General features: G+C 38.5%; 1 protein-coding gene across 1 annotated transcript; it reads left to right on the forward strand.

The window, feature by feature from the left end:
* Positions 1–243: 243 nt before the first annotated feature.
* LOC135109115 (E3 ubiquitin-protein ligase ZNF598-like) lies at positions 244–18,984 on the forward strand. The gene is given in 9 exon segments (XM_064020197.1): positions 244–573; positions 3,570–3,812; positions 9,443–9,562; positions 9,564–9,655; positions 9,794–9,906; positions 10,516–10,687; positions 11,071–12,838; positions 13,423–13,635; positions 15,408–18,984. Coding segments are annotated over 8 exon segments (2,898 nt in total). The 5' UTR covers positions 244–369; the 3' UTR covers positions 13,609–13,635; positions 15,408–18,984.
* The last annotated feature ends 3,237 nt before the right edge of the window (positions 18,985–22,221 follow it).

Here is a 22,221-nt window from a genome sequence, read left to right on the forward strand (position 1 = left end):
GATTACAATAGAAGTTGTCGTAGTAGTAGTAGTTAGTAGTAGTAGTAGTAGTAGTATAATGCAGCTGCAGTAGTTAGCCTTCTTAACGGCTCCTCTTTATCACCCTATAATTTCACTTCTGCAACATACTGATTCTTTACTCTCCACCTGTCTGCATCCCCACAAATTATAGGCCACTTTTCCTACCTGCTATCATGCCCCAAGCCGAGTCGAGTGGCAGGGCTACACGTGCCCATCACAAGAGGACTGGATCGCCTGAGTGGCACCGCTGCGCCATCTATCCACCGACCGCTCACAACAACACTGCCAACACCTCCACTGGGCTGAAGGCGACAGAAGGGAAGGAGTTGGTACCGAGACCTTAGCATCATGTCTAGCAATGTGTCTGAGAGTTCTGAGGTGGTGGGGTGCCCCGGGGATGTGCAGGATGAGGTGTGCGTGGTGTGCTTCAGGCCCGTCGAGGTGTACAGCGTCGGGGAGTGTGACCATCCTGTGTGCTACGAGTGTTCCACCAGGATGAGGGTGCTCTGTGCCAGGAACGAGTGCCCCATATGCAGGAAAGAAATGTCCAAGGTGAGGTATTATGGTGGTTATTTGTGGGTGGTACTGTAGGATTGGTGTAGGTAGTGGTAGTGATAGTGTTCAGGGTCACGGTGCCTACTTGTTCTGGTCACGTATTTGGTGTTGTTTAAGGTCCGATATGCAAGAAGTAAATGGCCAAGATGATTTGTTATAGGGGTTATTTGTGGTTAAGACGGAGGTTTATGTAGGTAGTGGTGCTGGTGTGCTCAGGGGCATGGTGTGTTCTAGGGCTGGCCATGTAGTTGGTATTGTTTTGAGGATGCTCTGGTTGGAACGAGTGGCCAATATGCAGGAAGAAAATATCCAGGATGTGTTGTTACCGTGTTTATTTGGAGTTGGTAGCAAGGCATTGGTGTAGATGGTGGTGGTCAGACGTTCAGAGCCATGGTACATGTTTTGGTCTTGTATGTATTTGGTATTGTTATGGGAATGTGTATTCAGTAGGTAGAAAGCCTGTGCTTATTTCTCAGTATGGGGTTTTGTAATTCTGGGTGTATGTCATAATCACTGACAAAAATATCTTGGTTTATTCAGAGACATGTCAAAACATTATGCAATATTTGTTGTTGTAAGTTATGAGTTACTAGTATGGATTTTCAGCATTAGCAGGTATTCAAGTGATTGCATAATGTTTACTTGTTGATTATGTAAGACCTTAGTATCATGTTACTAACCAAGGTCACTTATTACTTTCATGTCCATAGAGTTCCAGTGTAACAAATATCAGTGTTGCAAGTGGCCAATCTTGTCCGCCACTCTGAGGTCACTTGGAACATCACAGACTGGCTGGAGTAGTAGTAGTATTTTGGTAAATATTATCATGTAGATACTAATTCCTTATCTATATCATTATATAGATTTTGTCATTCCAAGGTTATTTATTTATTTATTTATTTATTTTATTATTTTTATCTTGATTTTTAATGTTAAGGAGTATATAGGGAACAAAGTCTCCAGTATAAGGTTGTTCATGTCAGGTTTGATTTCATCTTAAAATACCAATAACTTTTTTTTTTTTTTTTTTTTTTTTTTTTTTTTTTTTTTTTTGTAGGAAGGATACTGGCCAAGGGCAACAAAAATCCAATAAAAAAAATGCCCACTGAAATGCCAGTCCCATAAAAGGGTCAAAGCAGTGGTCAAAAATTGGTGGATAAGTGTCTTGAAACCTCCCTCTTGAAGGAATTCAAGTCATAGGAAGGTGGAAATACAGAAGCAGGCAGGGAGTTCCAGAGTTTACCAGAGAAAGGGATGAATGATTGAGAATACTGGTTTACTCTTGCGTTAGAGAGGTGGACAGAATAGGGGTGAGAGAAAGAAGAAAGTCTTGTGCAGCGAGACTGCGGAAGGAGGGGAGGCATGCAGTTAGCAAGATCAGAAGAGCAGTTAGCATGAAAATAGCGGTAGAAGACAGCTAGAGATGCAACATTGCGGCAGTGAGAGAGAGGCTGAAGACAGTCAGTTAGAGGAGAGGAGTTGATGAGACGAAAAGCTTTTGATTCCACCCTGTCTAGAAGAGCAGTATGAGTGGAACCCCCCCAGATATGTGAAGCATACTCCATACATGGACGGATAAGGCCCTTGTACAGAGTTAGCAGCTGGGGGGGTGAGAAAAACTGGCGGAGACGTCTCAGAACACCTAACTTCATAGAAGCTGTTTTAGCTAGAGATGAGATGTGAAGTTTCCAGTTCAGATTACAAGTAAAGGACAGACCGAGGATGTTCAGTGTAGAAGAGGGGGACAGTTGAGTGTCATTAAAGAAGAGGGGACAGTTGTCTGGAAGGTTGTGTCGAGTTGATAGATGGAGGAATTGAGTTTTTGAGGCATTGAACAATACCAAGTTTGCTCTGCCCCAATCAGAAATTTTAGAAAGATCAGAAGTCAGGCGTCATGTTTGGCATGAGGAGGTTGTTAGGTGGCAGTTAGGGGACTGTACAGTGGCTAGGGAAAATCTTGTAATATAGTCAAGGCAGGGTGACACAAGTGGTGGATCCAACCATTGTGGGCCAAGTTTATTATTTCAGTTAAAAACATAATTGATTTTACTGAGAAATATGTATCTTATTAATTTAAAGTATATCAGAACCTATCAAAATGAATTAATTTAATTTTGAAATTGAGAATGCAATTTAATCAAAAAATTACTGGAGTGAGAGATGCCACGTTGCACATTATTTCATGTAGCAGAGTTGCATTAGTTTTAAGGTATTTTGTCAGCTGTCACTTCAGTGTACTGAGTGTAATGTGGTGTCAAGGGCCTAGTGAGAAATAGAGAATGATGATAAGGATAGCAACGGTAGCAGTGGATGGAGGAAATATTGCATTGTAATCTCTCAGAATTTTTATGATTATTCTTCACACGTGCATTTCAGATAAATCACTGTTCTCTAAAGGTATATTTTTTGTATAGCACTAATTTGGTATAACATAAACCATTCATCTAACAGTATCACCATGCTGTCTGTAATTGCTCTGTATTATGCAATAAACAATATGTCTTAAATAACAACCTGAATTCACTGTAACAACTGCCAGATGTAGCAGACTTTTTGGATATAGCATCCACCCTCCTTCCCATTTAGTTTATTATATCAAGGGTTTATTGTGTTCAAAATGTAGAGACCCACATGATGTAGTGAAGAATCATCAAGGTTTTAGGTGGTCTTGCCAAATGTAATATCTCTCTCTCTCTCTCTCTCTCTCTCTCTCTCTCTCTCTCTCTCTCTCTCTCTCTCTCTCTCTCTCTCTCTCTCTCTCTCTCTCTCTCTCTCTCTCTCTCTCTCTCTCTCTCTCTCTCTAATCCTTAGCCTGCCTAAACAATATTTTCTACTTCATTTAGTTATGTAGTTATTTTCCTTTGGCAGATTCAGAGTACTCACACCATGTTTTAACTGTATCATTACCATGTAGAAACTGATTTTACTAAGGATCACATATTTTGATGTTATAATGCTTATCCTTCTCACATTGCTCTTGTGTTTATCTCCAGGTGGTCTTCACAAGGGAAGTAATACCCTTTGCCAGCATCCAGACCCGAAACATGCACTATGAACGTCGATATGCAATATTTTTTGAAAACGAGGGAGTCATGAGAGCTTATGACTCCTTGCTGGAGCACAGGTGTAAAGCATGTGATGACATGCCAGTGTTCAGGAACTTCACCCAGCTTAAGGACCACATGAGGAAATATCACGAACGCTTCTACTGTGAGCTCTGCGTCGACCACTTAAAGGTACCTAGTTTTCTGATAGGAATTCAGTATTGAGATATAAGTAAATAGCAAGTAAGCTTCTTTATGGATACACCAGGCTTAAGAAATTGAAAGTTTTAATTATATCTTAAAATTCTGAATCCTTTTGTATTCACTCACATCTCTCTGTGTGTCTGTCTGCAAAATACCTCAGAATGTGATCAACAGATTTCATTAAATTATTTGGAAAGGAGAACCTTGGGCCAACAAATAATTATATTGAATTTAAGTTGGATCCAGATATGTTTGGTACATCAAGCTTCATCAGATTTCCCCCCCTGGCACATGTCCATGGAGATCATTTGCAACATTAAAATATTAAGTGAGTTTGGAAAGTGGTTGCCTTCATATTGTATAGCACTGGTGTGTCTTCTTGTTTAGCACTTGTGTGTTTTCTTGTTTCCCTTTTTTTCTTTTATTATATTAATTTCAGGGTGCTGTTTTGTAACCTGTTTTTATATACAGATGAAAAATGGTTACCTAAGGTATTTTTAGAATATCCTGATGTTTGAAATTTCAGTATACACATTTGTGTGGTTCTGTGCAATAAATCCTAAACATTTTCATTATAATTGTAAAAAATAGTAATACAAATTAGATGTATAGTCATGATTAGAAGTAAATAAACCTGTCACACTCTCCCACTGTATGTAACGTTTTCAGTCAGTTGTAAGTCCTCTGATCTACTGACAGTCACCTTAAAGAAGCTGGCAGTGGATAGATTCTTAGTAGATTACAGGATTTCAGATTGAAGGAATACACTAAATTACAATGAAAGTGAATGTGGTAAGCCACTGACTATATACATATGTGCAAAGCTGATGTTACATTAAAACTTTTATTGCTATAGTGACATTGATAAGGGCTCAAATGTGGGTGTTCTTTATTTACCCTTTCTTTGTATGGGTCCATATGCTAAAATTTGATGCTTTTTCTTGGAGACTTTAGATTTTGCTGGGTGTGGTGAGCGGCACCAAATGCAGTTTTAGAACAGCCAGGATGATAGTCTAATTACTTCTGTGATGATTCATTCTTCATTGAATTTCTCTTGTCAGTTCTGGCATTGTGACTGGTAATATGTACTCTTAGGATGCTCCTATGTCATGACCTTGGTGATTGGTAACATGTATTCTTAAGATGTTCCTATCTCATGTTCCTGATAGGCTTAATTAGAGACTGCATTAGTTTGAAATTACGGTTGATGTGATGCTGATTGACTCTGGATGGGTGACACTGACAGTGTTACTTTGAACTGTATTTACCACAAGCTAAGCTGATTTAGGAGCTGTAGCCCAGCCCTCCTCCATCCATGGGCAGCTGATTGGTGGACTCTTAATGTTAGTGGTATATCTCTGATTTATTTATTATTATTATTATTATTATTATTATTATTATTATTATTATTATTATTATTATTATTATTATTATTATTATTTATTATTTATTTTTTTATTTTTTTATTTTTTTATGCTTAAAATTCATTCATAACTGGTGGCTGATCTTTATATGTATTCTGTATCTTACTGAAGGGTGGTGCTGGGTTGGGAATCTATCCACCCTGATACATTTTTCTGTGTGCCAATTGGTGATGGGGATATACAGGTGCAGTGTGAATTTATTTCTTTGAGGTGGCTGGATTTCCTCAAATGAATAGCGAATGGCACCAGGCATAGCTCAACTGTGGATAAGTTTTGTCGGGGGGCAGGGGAAGGTACTCAGAGCCTTGATAGTCTTGACTGAGACAGGAATTTGCAACCCCAGTTTCCACTTGACATTAATCCTTCATTTGCATGGACTAACATAATGCCAGCGTCAATCTCTCTTATTTGGGCTTGCCTTGGACATAATTGTTCCAGTGTGTTTCTCAGCTGTCCTTGAGTAAGATGTCGGGTGCTGCCTTGTGGAACATTATGATGGCCATCAAATGTAGGATAGAAATAGAAAATATTTCACCTTATCAATTAGATTTAGCCAAAAACAATTTTCAAAAATATCAATAGAAAAACAGTAATAATATCAAAGTAATAACCCTTTAGAAAATCTATCAAAACAAACGTATACTAGTGATAAGGATAAGAAGTATTTTCAATAAATTGTAATATTTTTATATTGTTTTTGTACAGGATATAAAATGAAATAAGATAAAAGGCCAATCAAACATTAAAAATATGTTTTTCCATGATTTGCACTAACTGTTACTGAAAACATTACAGCACATTGCAGAAAAAAATAAATAATAAGACATGTATAGAGAAGCAATGGTTTTATGTGTAAAATTATCATCTGAAGAGTTGATAACTTGCTGGGTGCAGACAGAGACACAGGCAATGTCTCCAGTGGCTGTTCCACAGAGCATCCACTGTTTTGTGAACTTCATACTTCTTGCTCGATTTTTTTCAGCAATATGCTGTAATTATCTCAGCGACTTACAACATTGAATAGACTCATGTCTTATTTTGTTTTACATTGTGTACAAAAGCAATACACAAATAGTAGATTTTATTTGAAAGTAATACTTGTTGTTACTTGAATTATCACTTATATATATTTGTATCCACAATTTTTCTTTGAGGGGTTAGTACTTTGACATTATTATTATTTTCATGATGACATCTTTAACATTTTATTAAGAGCAAGGTTCAGTAATATGACTTAAAATATTTTAGTCTAGAAATTTATGAAAATGACAAATTTTATGAGAAAAGCATTGAGTTGCTCCCAGGAAAGGGGGGAGGCAGGAGCATGATGCCTAGGTCAGGTCACCTGCAGGGATGGTAGTCAGTAAACACAAGCTGTCTGCTGTATTGCTTTCTAATATGGATAACTTTTTTTTTTTTTTTTTTTTTTTTTTTTTTTTATGTAGGATGAACACTGGCCAAGGGCAACAAAAATCCAACAAAAAAAATGTCCACTGAAATGCCAGTCGCATAAAAGGGTCCAAAGCAGTAGTCAAAAATTGATGAATAAGTGTCTTGAAACCTCCCTCTTGAAGGAATTCAGGTCATAGGAAGGTGGAAATACAGAACCAGGCAGGGAGTTCCAGAGCTTACCAGAGAAAGGGATGAATGATTGAGAATACTGGTTAACTCTTGCGTTAGAGAGGTGGACAGAATAGGGATGAGAGAAAGAAGAAAGTCTTGTGCAGCGAGGCCACGGGAGGAGGGGAGGCATGCAGTTAGCAAGATCAGAAGAGCAGTTAGCATGAAAATAGCGGCAGAAGACAGCTAGAGATGCAACATTGCGGCGGTGAGATAGAGGCTGAAGACAGTCAGTTAGAGGAGAGGAGTTGATGAGACAAAAAGCTTTTGATTCCACCCTGTCTAGAAGAGCAGTATGAGTGGAACCCCCCCCCCCCCCCCAACATGTGAAGCATACTCCATACATGGAAGGATAAGGCCCTTGTACAGAGTTAGCAGCTCGGGGGCTGAGAAAAACTGGCGGAGACGTCTCAGAATGCCTAACTTCATAGAAGCTGTTTTAGCTAGAGATGAGATGTGAAGTTTCCAGTTCAGATTATAAGTAAAGAACAGACTGAAGATGTTCAGTGTAGAAGAGGGGGACAGTTGAGTGTCATTGAGAAGAAGAGGGGATAGTTGTCTGGAAGGTTGTGTCGAGTTGATAGATGGAGGAATTGAGTTTTTGAGGCATTGAACAATACCAAGTTTGCTCTGCCCTAATCAGAAATTTTAGAAAGATCAGAAGTCGAGCGTTTTGTGGCTTCCCTGCGTGAAATGTTTACCTCCTGAAGGGTTGGACGTCTATGAAAAGATGTGGAAAAGTGCAGGGTGGTATCATCAGTGTAGGAGTGGATAGGACAAGAAGTTTGGTTTAGAAGATTATTAATGAATAATAAAAAGAGACAGGACAGAACCCTAAGGAACACCACTGTTAATAGATTTAAGAGAAGAACAGTGACCATCTACCACAGCAGCAATAGAACAGTCAGAAAGGAAACTTGAGATGAAGTTTCAAAGAGGATAGAAGCTGTAGGAGGGTAGTTTGGAAATCAAAGCTTTGTGCCAGACTCTATCAAAAGCTTTTGATATGTCCAAGGCAACAGCAAAAGTTTCACCAAAATCTCTAAAAGAGGATGACCAAGACTCAGTAAGGAAAGCCAGAAGATCACCAGTAGAGTGGCCTTGACGGAACCCATACTGGCGATCAGATAGAAGGTTGTGAAGTGATAGATGTTTAAGAATCTTCCTGTTGAGGATAGATTAAAAAACAAAGACACAAAGACAGGTCTCTGACACGGAAGCAGTAATCATTCCAAGGATTTAAGTATTTAAGTATAAGCTTTTCAAATAACAGCATAAATGTAAATTTTTTGTTTAAACAAAAAAAAAAAAAGGAAAATCAACAAAATACCTCCTCAGGTCCCCCCAACTAGCAGAGGCAAAATGCCAGAGGCACTTTCGCTTAGGGGGATCCTGAGGAGGGATTGGAGCGATAGGACAAGATACAGATATGAGATTGTGATTGGAGGAGCCCAACGGAGGAGAAAGGGTGACAGCATAAGCAGAAGGATTAGAGGTCAGGAAAAGGTTGAGAATGTTGGGCGTATCTCCAAGACGGTCAGGAATACGAGTAGGGTGTTGCATCAATTGCCGTAGGTCATGGAGGATAGCAAAGTTGAAGGCTAGTTCACCAGGATAGTCAGTGAAGGGAGAGGAAAGCCAAAGCTGGTGGTGAACATTGAAGTCTCCAAGAATGGAGATCTCTGCAAAAGGGAAGAGGGTCAGAATGTGCTCCACTTTGGAAGTTAAGTAGTCAAAGAATTTCTTATAGTCAGAGGAGTTAGGTGAAAGGTATACAGCACAGATAAATTTAGTTTGAGAGTGACTCTGTAGTCATAGCCAGATGGTGGAAAACTCAGAAGATTCAAGAGCGTGGGCACAAGAGTAAGTTAAGTCATTGTGCACATAAACGTAGCATCCAGCTTTGGATCAAAAATGAGGATAGAGAAAGAAGGAGGGAACAGAAAAGGGGCTACTGTCAGTTGCCTCAGACACCTGAGTTTCAGTGAGGAAAAGAAGATGTGGTTTAGAAGAGGAGAGGTGGTGTTCTACAGATTGAAAATTAGATCTTAGACCGCAAATGTTGCAGAAGTTAATGAAGAAAAAGTTGAGGGGGGTGTCAAGACACTTAGGGTCATCGACAGAAAGGCAGTCCGACCTGGGGACATTTATAGTCCCCTCCCCAGATGGGGACTCCGAGGCTGGTGTAGGATTCGCCATGATGATTTTCAAATTTTTGAGTGAAGGGTGTGTGTTATTAGGTGCTTGTAGTTTTGTGTGGAGGAAGAGAGTTGTCTTTAGAGGGCAGGCTGTGACTGCCCCCTTGTGTTGTGAGACACAAAGGGAAACGTTCAGTGAGGTCACAGCTGGGTTTAATGATAAGTTCACAGCACCCCCTGAACAGTGCTTTAGACCTCTTTGATTAAACTCTCTTCACAATGTGTTTATAGTTGTGAGATGGTTCTTATTTTCTGTCAGTTTTATTTTAATATGGGTTCTAACTCAAGATTGACTACTAAACTACTTAGCAGCTTACTCACTGACCAGCAAAATTTCATTGAAGGTTCCTAAGAGAAGTTTTGTTTTGTTTTGTAGATTTTTACTCATGAGCGACGGTCATACTCAAGGTCACAGTTGGCTCAGCATCGCCGCAAGGGTGATACTGACGACCGCAGCCACAGAGGTCACCCACTGTGTGAATTCTGTGATGCAAGGTTACATGGATAATGATGAACTTTTCCGGCACTTAAGGCGGGATCACTTCTTCTGTCATTTTTGTGATGCTGATGGTTCACATCAGTATTATGAGTAAGTTATGCTAGTTAAATAATTGCACTATCATGTATTGTGCTGGTTTGATGATCTCTTAAAACTGAATCATAAGCTGGTTATCATTATCTTTCTTTTTGAAAAATTTAAAAAATTACATGAACCCTTATTCCTTAGTGACTACAATGCATTACGGAAGCACTTCCGAACCGATCACTATCTCTGTGAAGAGGGAGACTGCCAAGAGGAGCGGTTTACATCAGTGTTCAGAACCAAACTTGATTTACAAGGTAAGCAACACAGATAACTCCACTGTACAGTAGCTTTTTTCTAGTTCTATTCTACATTGGATTCATGCAGTACTGATGTAGGTAGTAAGCCTTAGATGAGACTTCCATCAAAAGTCAGGCATGCATTGTGATATATGATTTTGGCATCTGCTTTACTTGCCTCACTCCTTTAGGCAGGGACTGAGTTTGCTCTCTCTCTCTCTCTCTCTCTCTCTCTCTCTCTCTCTCTCTCTCTCTCTCTCTCTCTCTCTCTCTCTCTCTCTCTCTCTCTCTCTCTCTCTCTCTCTCTCTCTCTCTCTCTCTCTCTCTCTCTCTCTCTCTCTCTCTCTCTCTCTCTCTCTCTCACACACACACACACACACACACACACACACACACACACACACACACACACACACACACACACACACACACACACACACACACACACACACACATATCTGCATAGTGCTGTTCCATGGTACATGAACTTGAATTCTTTTCTTCTTTTACCTCTTTGAGTAAGTCTTATGCTATAATTCCATATATTATTTTGTACTCTAAATTGATTAATTTTCTGACTAATTTTTCTTACCAAACTGACCAATAGTTATTTTCTTTCTTTTCCAGCTCACTGCACTCAGAATCACAGCCAGAACATGACCAAACAGGCAGCAAGACAAGCACGCACTGTGGATATTGAGTTCACTCTCAATCCCCGGCCACAGGACAGCCACCGGCAGGAGGAGCGAGGGGGACGAGGCAGCAGAGGGGGCAGGGGGAGAGGAGGCAGAGGTGGAAGGTAATAACAACTAGTTTTTATTATAGATACTCACAAATTATTATGCAAGTCTCTCTCTCTCTCTCTCTCTCTCTCTCTCTCTCTCTCTCTCTCTCTCTCTCTCTCTCTCTCTCTCTCTCTCTCTCTCTCTCTCTCTCTCTCTCTCTCTCTCTCTCTCTCTCTCTCTCTCTCTCTCTCTCTCTGTATTCATAAGTAATCCACAGTTTTCAGCTGGTATTCACCAATTATCTAAGATAACATTTTAACATTTGAGAAATTATTGAACCTTTTCAAGCACCATATCCCAACAACCAGCTCACATGAATTATAATTGATGCAATCATAAACCCTGAAAGTTAACATTTTTAGCATGACAAAAGTAAATATTTTCTTTGAATTTGCAGAAGAGATAGAGAGAGAGACTTTGAAGACCAAAGAATAGCAGATGAAATTGATAGCAGACCACCTCCTAACCAACATCAAATAGATATAAACTGCGTACAAGATTTCCCGTCATTAAATAGCAATGGCCCAGGATCAGGAGGTGAGGCTGGTGGGGCCAGTGGCTCAAAGTCAATGGCCACACATTTGGCACAGCAAAACAGATTTACAATAAGGGCAAGAGGAAGAACAAATCTTTTAGAAGAGGAATTCCCATCACTTCGATCAGGATCCACAAGTGTCACAGTCAGTGCTGCCTCAGCTACATCTCAGTCTCCTTCATCACCCACAACATCAGTTCACCTCAAAGTTAACACTAAAAAGCCTTCCCGTGATGCTCAGGGATCCAATTCTAGAAGCAGTAATGTTTCAATACAATACAACCGCACTGTGCCTGCTGCAACTAATGAGGCAAAGACTCCATCCTCTGAAGGAGAGAGCAGCAGGGGAACAGGACCCCAAATAGGAGTTATATCACACAGCAGCAATATAACACTTCAAAGCACAGGGAGTGGTAAACCCAAATCAAAAAGTCCAGAAGAAGATTTCCCAGCACTTGTTACTCCAAAGACAAAAGTTATTGGCCAGTCCTCTGGTGGGTGGGGAAGTGCTATGACTCAACCATCTAATAATGTACCAAATAAGGTGACCACAAAAGTTTTTACAAATGATTTTCCATCTTTAGGACCTTCTTTAGGTGCCCCATCCACAGCCACATCAAAACCAGGTAAAAAGTTTAATGCAAAGGACTTCCCAACCTTAGCTCCTAATAGTGATAGCCAAACACACATGCAGAATTATCACGGACATTCTAGTGTCACGATACCAGTGAGTAATGCTTGGACGCACAGTGTAGAGCACATGCCCAAGCCATCGGAACCTAATGAGAATTTAATAGGATCGAAAGGTAAAAAAAGAAGAAAGGTCCCAATAAGCCTGCAACGCAAAGCACCCAAGGTGGCAGTGGGAAACACAGCTCAGAGTAGCTTAGCAAATGGCACCAGTAAGCCTAAAGCAGCACCAAAGAAGAAACCTTTGGGGCTCCACAATATATTTGATGACAGTGATGATGAAGAAGCTCCAAAAATTGACTTGTCCATGGGGAAATTAGGTGATTATGAGTCTCTAGCTCCACAACAAGGTTCTAATGTTAAAATGATCACTCAAGAGTCACTCACTCAAGAAAGAAAGAAATCAGAGCTGAAAATTGGTACCTTAAAATCACCACCAGTAATGGACAGTGACGAAGCCTTTCCCTCACTGGGAGCAGCCACTTCTTCCCCCTTGACAACTTCCACTTGGTCATCACCTGCAAAAAAAATCAGCACCCCCAGGATTCTCAGGAAAGCCCCAAGGTCCCTCCAGGCTTTAGTGCCACAGACATGACTTTCACCAGTAGCTCAGGGGGAAAAGTTCGCCATTTCACCCACTTCAGAAGGTGCTGTGTCCACTGATTTTACACAGCAGCCACGACCCCCCTCATCATACTCATTTGCCCGTCCTCCTGACTTTGAGCAGCGTAATAAGAACTTGATCAGGACAATCCAGAACGAGTGCCAGGGAGAAGAGGAGAAGTTTGCTCAGTTCAAGCACTTGGCAAACCAACTTAGGAGTGGAGAACTGTCAGGCCAAGTGTACTATGAGTCCTGTAGGAGTATGATGGGTAAGGACACCTTCCTCAAGATCCTTCCAGAGCTGCTAGTACTTCTGCCAGACATAAAAAACCAACAGGTATGTTTGTGTAGCAAGCAAATGTTGTGCATAAGTACCTCTATACTTCAGAGGGATGGTTGGACAGTGGATGAAATTTTGCATAGAATGACAAACTTTATTACTAAAAGCAAAAAACTTGAACAAGCAAGGAGGGACTGTTTGGATAGGAAGAGGTGGAGGCTTCTCTGCTGTGGTTATCCCAGCAGGGGGTCAGAGAATAAGATCTCTATCTCCTTGAGTGAATAATAAATAACAGATATCATGACAGATATACAATAATATTGTAATAAGCCAGACAAGTGTTAATTAAGACTGAGTATGTTTCTTCCTTAGAGACACTTCAAAAAAGCCTAGTTAACTCCTTGACTACTATGGATGAAAGAAAATGTTCTGTTGCAAGTTTAGAACATAATTTCAAAAGACATGACTGAAAATGGAGTGAACAATGGAGTGGTTTAAATCTCCTGGTGTTTGCTGCTTTATTTTGCCTCTGTACACTGCCTAAGGTTAGCCTAAATGAAGTAAAAACTGTCATGAGCAGTCAAGGGTGAAAGTGTTCCGTTCCATGCTGACTATTGAATTATGTTTTTTATTCCATTCAGGAAGTACTGGGGGCCTATAGGAAGGTTGATGGTGGACGGGGCTGCTCCACCCTCTTTGCCGTGTGTGTAGTGTGTCGGCAGGTTCTGAGCCAAGGGGACTTTGCCCAGCACATGGAGTTACACGACAATGTTGCTGCAGACTTTCCCTCCTTGTCTCAGGCTTCATCTCACATTCTGAAGAAGTGATGAAATTGATCTCAAACTTTGGAAATGGTGAGCAGACAAGACTGTGGGAGGAAGTCACAGCTTGACTAGGAGGTAGATCATTGTCAGTGCTGGTAGATTACTCAAGTCATCTCTCTCTCTCTCTCTCTCTCTCTCTCTCTCTCTCTCTCTCTCTCTCTCTCTCTCTCTCTCTCTCTCTCTCTCTCTCTCTCTCTCTCTCTCTCTCTCTCTCTCTCTCTCTCTCTCTCTCTCTCTCTCTCTCTCTCTCTCTCTCTCTCTCTCTCTCTCTCTCTCTCTCTCTCTCTCTCTCTCTCTCTCTCTACACACACACACACACACACACACACACACACTTTCATCCATAATGTACTACCTCACATATGATTGTTTATTATTTAGAAGTTAATGGATAATGTTTATTTTTAAAGTGAGGGCACTGGAAATGGTATAATACTGATATATCTTTATATCTGTATACCAGGCTAACATTTCCAAAGAGGGAGGTAGCAAGAACAAGGTGCCTGCCCACATTCACACATTCACACACAATTGCAAGCATCCCCTCTTATCCAGATCTTCCAAAATCAGGAATTGCAAGTCCTTGTATTGTTAGGACAGCATCATACAGGACAGATTTCTTCCAACATGACTGCTGTTTTTGTTGGCTGTTGGGCAGAATGAGCAACAAATATTGTGATTTGGGATGTCTGGAAGAATGGAAAATGGTTGTGTTGCCACACGTGTTAGGAGTATTTGGAGTCAAAGGACTGTTGTGCTTCAAGCTATAAATGTAAATTGTGCATAAACTCTTGTACTTTATGAGACAAATTGTCAGATATAACACTAAAAATAAAAAAAATTAAATAAATAAAAAAAGTACATGTGCAATTGCATGATTGTGACTTGATTGCCTGGTGTTTGAAATTATTTATAGTGCTTATTTGACAACTGCAGTTGGTGAGATAAATGATGTATTTTGCTGGAATGTGCTAGCTTTTATGCTGACCATGGATGCACCCACTACCTCTTCTGGGGCTTCTGCAGTTGCAGCACATGCATCATTATGTGCAATGCAGTAGCACAATCTTCCAGTACTTTAATATCCTTGTGATTCATGATGATGTGGCTGAAGAGATGCTGGTTGGGGGTTTGTTGTTGTTAGAATGATGAAGTATCAACATAACAGTTCAGTCCCTGTGTGACACCAATCTTATAGGGTTCATGATATCACCAACAAAAACAGCCAACATGTTGGGAAAAATTAATCTTTGTAATGCTGCCTTTAAGATGCATACTAGGCTATCTCACTTCAACCTGAAAATGTAAGTATTCATGTGAGGGTGTATGCATGTAGCCAGCCCACTACTTCATGCCACCACTGCCACCTGGTCTTTCATATGTTCGTTTTATTTCCTCTTTATAATTATTTTTCGTTTCTGCTGCTTGGGACATGTTTTCAGAGATTCTTGGGTTATGATTGCTTAGATATACAAAAAATGCAATATGAATTAATGCTTTGTATACATTTACCAGTCTTTTTTTTTCAGCATGGCATATTGAGTCCAACAGTAAGACACTATCTCTTCTAAACAGTTCACTGTGGTAATAGAGTAAATTTTTCTGGAGGTCTGAATGGGAGGAGGGATTAATTGAAATAATTGAGTACACCTAAATAACTTGCAAATGGACTGTGCAGATTTTTCAAAAATGCATAAATATATGAAGATATGTAGAGGTGGTTGTTTGACAGCTTGGTGTTCATCTCCCTGCTTCTTGTTTATGGAGATGTTTAAATGACTGATATTCTTATTTTATTGCAGGATTCATGAATGCGGCAAGTGGCATGAAGAGGTTTCCAAATGCTTTGATGTGGTTTGAATATCAAGCTTGTTTGCTGGTTATTTTTGTATTCTTTGTTTACCTTGTATATATAACACAAAAGATATAGGAAAATACTTAACTCATTGTGTAGAAATGCTCAGCAGAATTACCCACTTGCATACTACATCTATGATACACATCTAAGTAATTTCAGACGTTTACAAAATGATAAATGAAATGAAGTAGAGGGTTCCCTGGTCACTATTGTTTTGGTGTATTAAGAGCTTCCTTACTGCATTTCTTTTAGATGTTACACACTTGAGAGTTCTGTTGTCCATTGAATGTTTGGTTACATTGACTTGGTCTGTGGTCAGGCCAATAAAATCTTTTTTTTTTTTTTCTCTCCCTCTTACTAAATTGGTTATGTATTAGACCAAGAATGAATCTTGACATTGGGTTTGGACTTTTAAAAGATTTATTTATTTTTATGTGGAACTTACTCAAAGAAGTTCATAGTTATTATATTTATATTTGTATGCAATAAGGTTATTTTCAGGATGTGACATTATGAATGTCCTTGTAGCTCCTGTTTCATTTTCAGGGAAGTGCCCCTCTTTAGGAATATTGCTGTGGCTGTTGGCATATCTAGTTCATGGGCTATAAGTTTGCTTTCAAAGAACTCAAACAATTTATATATATATATATATATATATATATATATATATATATATATATATATATATATATATATATATATATATATATATATATATATATATATATATATATATGATGCCCTCAATATTATGAACATTAATGCAGAAAAGCATGGAGTACTATTGAAGATTCATGTCAGTTTAAGAAATCAGATACTTTTCAGAGCATGAGCTTTTTCTTGGGGTGAGTAACAATGCAGGTGGTCAAATCAAGGCAGCAAGGCACACCTGTGAGGGAGAGATGTTGTAGTATTCATGTGAGAAATGGAAGGAAAAAAAAATTATGAGAGCAGTAATGCAAAAATCAGTAATATGGAAATAGAACAAATTGATAAAGAGGAAGGTTTATTAGGTGTTATTAAGGTTCAAAAATATAATGAAATTGCAAAGCTGTCACTTACATCATAGTATTCCTGGAAATAAGGGTATTGTTTGGTTAGTGGGCGTGATGTTGCTTACCAATATTATCCTGTAGAGATCTCCCCTTTGAGTGTGTGTACATATATACAGTGGTGACCCTGCAATTCGAATACCCAATTCCATGAACAAATTATATATATATATATTTTATTTATTTTTTTATATAGAAAATTTTTCTTTGAAATCTGGATGCATTTTCAGAAATCAGACACCAACATAGTGTATTTCCCAACTTCAAAGACACTTTGCCCTTGAGGATGCACCCTAGTTTTGACGACCAAAAATTTGAAAAAATAAAAATAAAAAATAATAATAAGTAGAATAAAATGCAGCAATTATAAAACATATATAAATAACATCACACAATTTTAACAAGACAACCACAGTGCAATGAAAATCCCACCATGTCCTATGTAATTTTGGAACTGATAGAGAGTGAATCTTGATGGTGGCAGGCAGCAAGTGATTACATTAGTCTTGTTGTTAATAACATTTACTGGTAAACCTTGTTAACAGTTTTACTTCCTTTGTCACTTAATAATGTTCCCTTAAAATCAGGATGTTTTGAGAGAAAATACCAACAATACTGATACAAAACATGTAAAGCACCATTCGTTTGTTGCCTCATGTATACTATGCCCATACAGGAAAAAATTTTTGTGATTGCATATAATTCCTCTTTATGATACTTTTGTTTGTTTATTATTTAAACTTAGTATATTTTGTACACTTCATTGGGAGACCATATACAGTAGTTCAGATTACTGTCTTAGGTAATGGGTTTTCATAGGATCCAGAAATGGAATTAATTTGTTATTTTGTTTGGGGTAAATAGTTTTGGAATCAGCAATGCTGGGCATTGGCATCATAAGGATGTTACTTGATTACACATCAAGGTTTTCATAAATAAAGATATAATTGAATTCAAGAATGTAGTGTATCATTGTAGCAAATAACAGCAAAAACATAACAAATGGCAACAGCGACCAGCTGGACGGTACTGGATGGCTTATGTGCAGCCACTTGCCATTGAGGTGCGTTCATATTGAAATGTCCTGCGACTTCTAAACCGTGGTGTTAACAGCACTTGACCATAGAATATTTTCTACTTAGAATGACATGACCTTTCATTTCTGAGAATATACAACTTTCCTCTTGGGTCACCCTATATATGTATCTATACTAATATCCTTGTAAGGATGTCAACTAAAGGTATCAATTGCAAACTGATGGTGTAAACATTGCGTATTTTTATAATTATCTGTGTTTGAAATGAGATTTGCCATACAAGTTACCATATAAGATAAAATTAGATTAGTTGATATTGGAATAAGTAAAATTTAATTTATTTAAATCATTGTAAAATCCAAACCAAGCTGCAATAAAATTTTAAGGTCATTTATAGAAACATGGTCCCCATCCTTAGAAAAAATGGTTATTTGAGAGAGATATAGTAGATGAATTCAAAATTCATGGTATGTCAGAATAATCAATTGTTCTCAAAACTGGTGAATGCCCACTAACCAAAATTTACTGGGGCAAACTGAGTGGCAAGTATAATTTTGATTTCTGGGGAGGAAAATGTATGTATGCTTTAACTGAAATCCATTATCATGGATACTCAGTCTCACAAAAACTTAACTGTGCACAAAAGTTGAGGTGCCCTTACAAAGGCTGTGATGTGTCTGAGGACAATAAAGAAACCTCCCAGACCAAAACCAGTGTCCTGCTGTCTTGCATCATGACCATTGTCCCCTCTATTACACAGTACCACACCATGTGTCTTCTCTTTGTCAGAGAATGTGCTTCACATGCTAACTTGTACTGTTCTGGTTTCTTGCTTAACAGGCACCCTAGAAAATGGGTATTGCTGATATTCATGGAATTGTGCAATTTATAGAAGCACTGTTGAAACACAGGCCATTTATTCTTTTGCTATGTTCTTGGTGTCAGGGGTCGGCACCTTGTATGAGTCTTCTCCAGGTTATTTGATACTAAGTACAACAGTACAGGAGATACATGTCATGCTGAAGGAAACAAAAACATAATGAGTAGTATGTTTTTTATTAAAAAGAAAATAGTCTGAGTAACATGGGATTGGATCTTCAGATAGAACAAATTTCTGACAAGGCAACCACAGCTTGGTGTTCCCTTACAATTAGTTCATTTTATTGAGGGATATATATATATATATATATATATATATATATATATATATATATATATATATATATATATATATATATATATATATATATATATATTCCTAGTTTCATATAAAACTTAATGACCCTTGAAATATTACATCTATTGAATTGCATTTTAAAGCCTGTGATCAGGAAGTGCCTACATTATAAAAGAAGAAATTTAAGATATATGTATACTGACTGACTTTTGTAAATTTGATGTATATAATTGAATAAATTGCTGATATTTTTTATATGTAGATAATTTATCTTACTTTAGGTTAGAGCCCTAAGCATTTGTTTTCATACAGGTTTGTAATACACAAAAAAAAATTATGCTGCCCAAGGATTAACCTCCTAATAGAAATGTATGTATTACACAGAGGATTGTAATTTGCCCAAAATTTGTTATTTCTTGCTTGTAGATTCTCTCTCTCTCTCTCTCTCTCTCTCTCTCTCTCTCTCTCTCTCTCTCTCTCTCTCTCTCTCTCTCTCTCTCTCTCTCTCTCTCTCTCTCTCTCAACAACAATATAGTGCCACATGATGGCTGCGATGTTGTAGCTCCTTAACCATTTAAATCAATCAATGAATCTATTATATATATATATATATATATATATATATATATATATATATATATATATATATATATATATATATATATATATATATATATAAAGAAAATTGGACAGCTCTTTGAAAAAGGGAGAATTTACGAATTGCTAATGCTGACTTATGATCACCTTAAATGAAACATTATATATATATATATATTTTTTTTTTTTTTTTTTTTTTTTTTTTAAGGTTTATGTAGGAGCGTCACTGGCCAAGGGCAACAAAAATCTAATAAAAAAAAAACCCACTGAGATGTCATTCCCGAATAGGGTCCAAAGTGGTGGTCAAAAATTGAAGGATAAGTGTCTTGAAACCTCCCTCTTGAAGGAGTTCAAGTCATAGGAAGGTGGAAATACAGAAGCAGGAAGGGAGTTCCAGAGTTTACCAGAGAATGGGATGAATGATTGCATTAGAGAGGCAGACAGAATAGGAGTGAAAGAAGAGTCTTGTGCATCGAGGCCACGGGAGGAGGGGATGCATGCAGTTAGCAAGATCAGAAGAGCAGTTAGCATGAAAATAGCGGTAGAAGATAGCAAGAGATACAACATTCTGCGATGAGAAAGAGGCTGAAAACAGTCAGTTAGAGGAGAGGAGTTGATGAGACGAAAAGCTTTTGATTCTACCCTGTCTAAAAGAGTGGTATGAGTGGGAATCCCCCCACCCCCAGACATGTGAAGCATACTGCATACATAGATGGATAACGTCCTTGTACAGAGTTAGCAGCAGGGGAGGAGGTGAGGAAAATTGGTGGAGACGTCTCAGAATGCCTAACTTCATAGAAGCTGTTTTAGCTAGGGATGAGATGTGAAATTTCCAGTTTAGGTTATAAGAAAAGGACAGACCAAAGATGTTCAGTGTAGAAGAGGGGGCCAGTTGAGTGTCATTGAAGAAGAGGGGATAGTTGTCTGGAAGCTTGTGTCAAGTTGATAGATGGAGGAATTGAGTTTTTGAGGCAATGAACAATACTAAGTTTGCTCTGTCCTAATCAGAAATTTTAGAAAGATCAGAAGTCAGGTACTCTGTGGCTTCCCTGTTTGAACTGTTTACTTCCTGAAAGCTTGGACATCTGTGAAAAGACGTGGAAAAGTGCAGGGCAGTATCATCAGTGTAGGAGTGGATAGAGCAAGAAGCTTAGTTTAAAAGATCATTGATGAATAATAGGAAGAGAGTGGATGACAGGACAAAACCCTGAGGAACACCACTGTTAATAGATTTCGGAGAACAGTGACCGTCTACCACAGCACCAACAGAACAGTCAAAAAGGAAACTTGAGATGAAGCTTGCTTTCCCAAAAGCCATTAGAAAGCTTGCAGCCTGGGGTTGTTGTAAGGTTCTGAAGCTCCTAGGAGACCTGTGTGAAAGGTATGTGTTAGAAAATGCCTGTTTCCAAGGCACTTGCAAAGAGCTGAAGAAGATCCCTTAAATATATGAACGAAAAATATTTGTTTTGACTAACTTCTCTTAAACTTATCCATACAAGACATTTGAAAGTTGATGCGGATTTTTTAAAATATCATAGTGATTGGTGTTCTATGCATCTGCATGCACGTGGGATTTACAATAGCAATATTTTTGTTCATATTACTAGGAGACAGGCAGTAGTGACGACATATGACGGATTAGTTCCAAAAACTCCCCATTGGATAGAGAATAATTAAAGTGAATGCACATAGTATTAATTAGGAAAACTAAATATAAGCACAAAGTATCATCATGTGGAGTTGCAATGGTATGGGATGTTATCCATAGTGTACTGTGGTACATTAATAAGTAAAGTACCGTTATAGAATTTAAAGGGAATCTTCCAACTATTATCACTGGAGAGAAAGGTCAGTGTATTCTACCAATCCAAATATGAGGATTACGAAAATGAGTCACAGTATCCAAAGGGAAATGAGAGTAATATATATATATATATATATATATATATATATATATATATATATATATATATATATATATATATATATATATATATATATATATATATATATATATATATATATATATATATATATATATATATATATATATATATATATATATATATATAAATAGATTAGGGAGCCTAGCAAAGTTAATTAAGGGCATTTTGACGGCAATATTGGAAAAACTCTCTCCCTCTCTCAGATTTTCCAAGGCCAAGCCGCGAGAGAGTACTCTCTCTCTCTCTCTGTTGACAGTCAGGCTGCATTACGTGCCATTCTGTCACCTGCAGCTATAGACTGTGATATTGAGCACATGTGCCTTGGGATCATTCGCACTATTGAAGAGACTGGTGCCAGGGTTCGCTTCACATGTAGGCATCCTTTTTAATGAAAGGGCAGACCACTTGGCCCAGCTTGCCCTTCTGGATGAGACAGTGGAACCTGGTATTGAGTACACTTTCCACTATGTAACCCATAGCATTAGGGACTATGTAAATAGTAGCATTACTGATGATGCAGCACAGTGCTGTCATAATGGCAGTCCTAGCCGCCTCCATTATGTACAAGTCTCCCAGGATAGTGATCACACCTATGGAAGATACGGTACATCTCTGGATAGTGTGGCGATGCGTCTTAGGCTAGGCTATAAGTATTACTGGGAGGTTAGTAACCCCCCTGCAGTGTGCTGTAAGCAGTGTGCAGTGCCTGGAGGACACACACTGCATCACTGTTAGGGATTGTCCCTGTATCGACAAGTTTCGGCCCCCAAGTATTTTTGACCTGCAGCAGCAGCTTATCTTCTGGCTAATAAACACCAATGCTCTTATGGCTATTCTGCAAGAATATCCGAACTTTGCTCCCAGTTGGTGATGCAGTGTGTGTGTATACATACCCTCATGGGCCCCCTATTGGCTGTACGTAAATCCGTCATTAGTGTTTGGGTGTACC

The sequence above is a fragment of the Scylla paramamosain genome, chromosome 18, assembly GCF_035594125.1.
Source record: "Scylla paramamosain isolate STU-SP2022 chromosome 18, ASM3559412v1, whole genome shotgun sequence".
Lineage (NCBI taxonomy): Eukaryota > Metazoa > Arthropoda > Malacostraca > Decapoda > Portunidae > Scylla > Scylla paramamosain.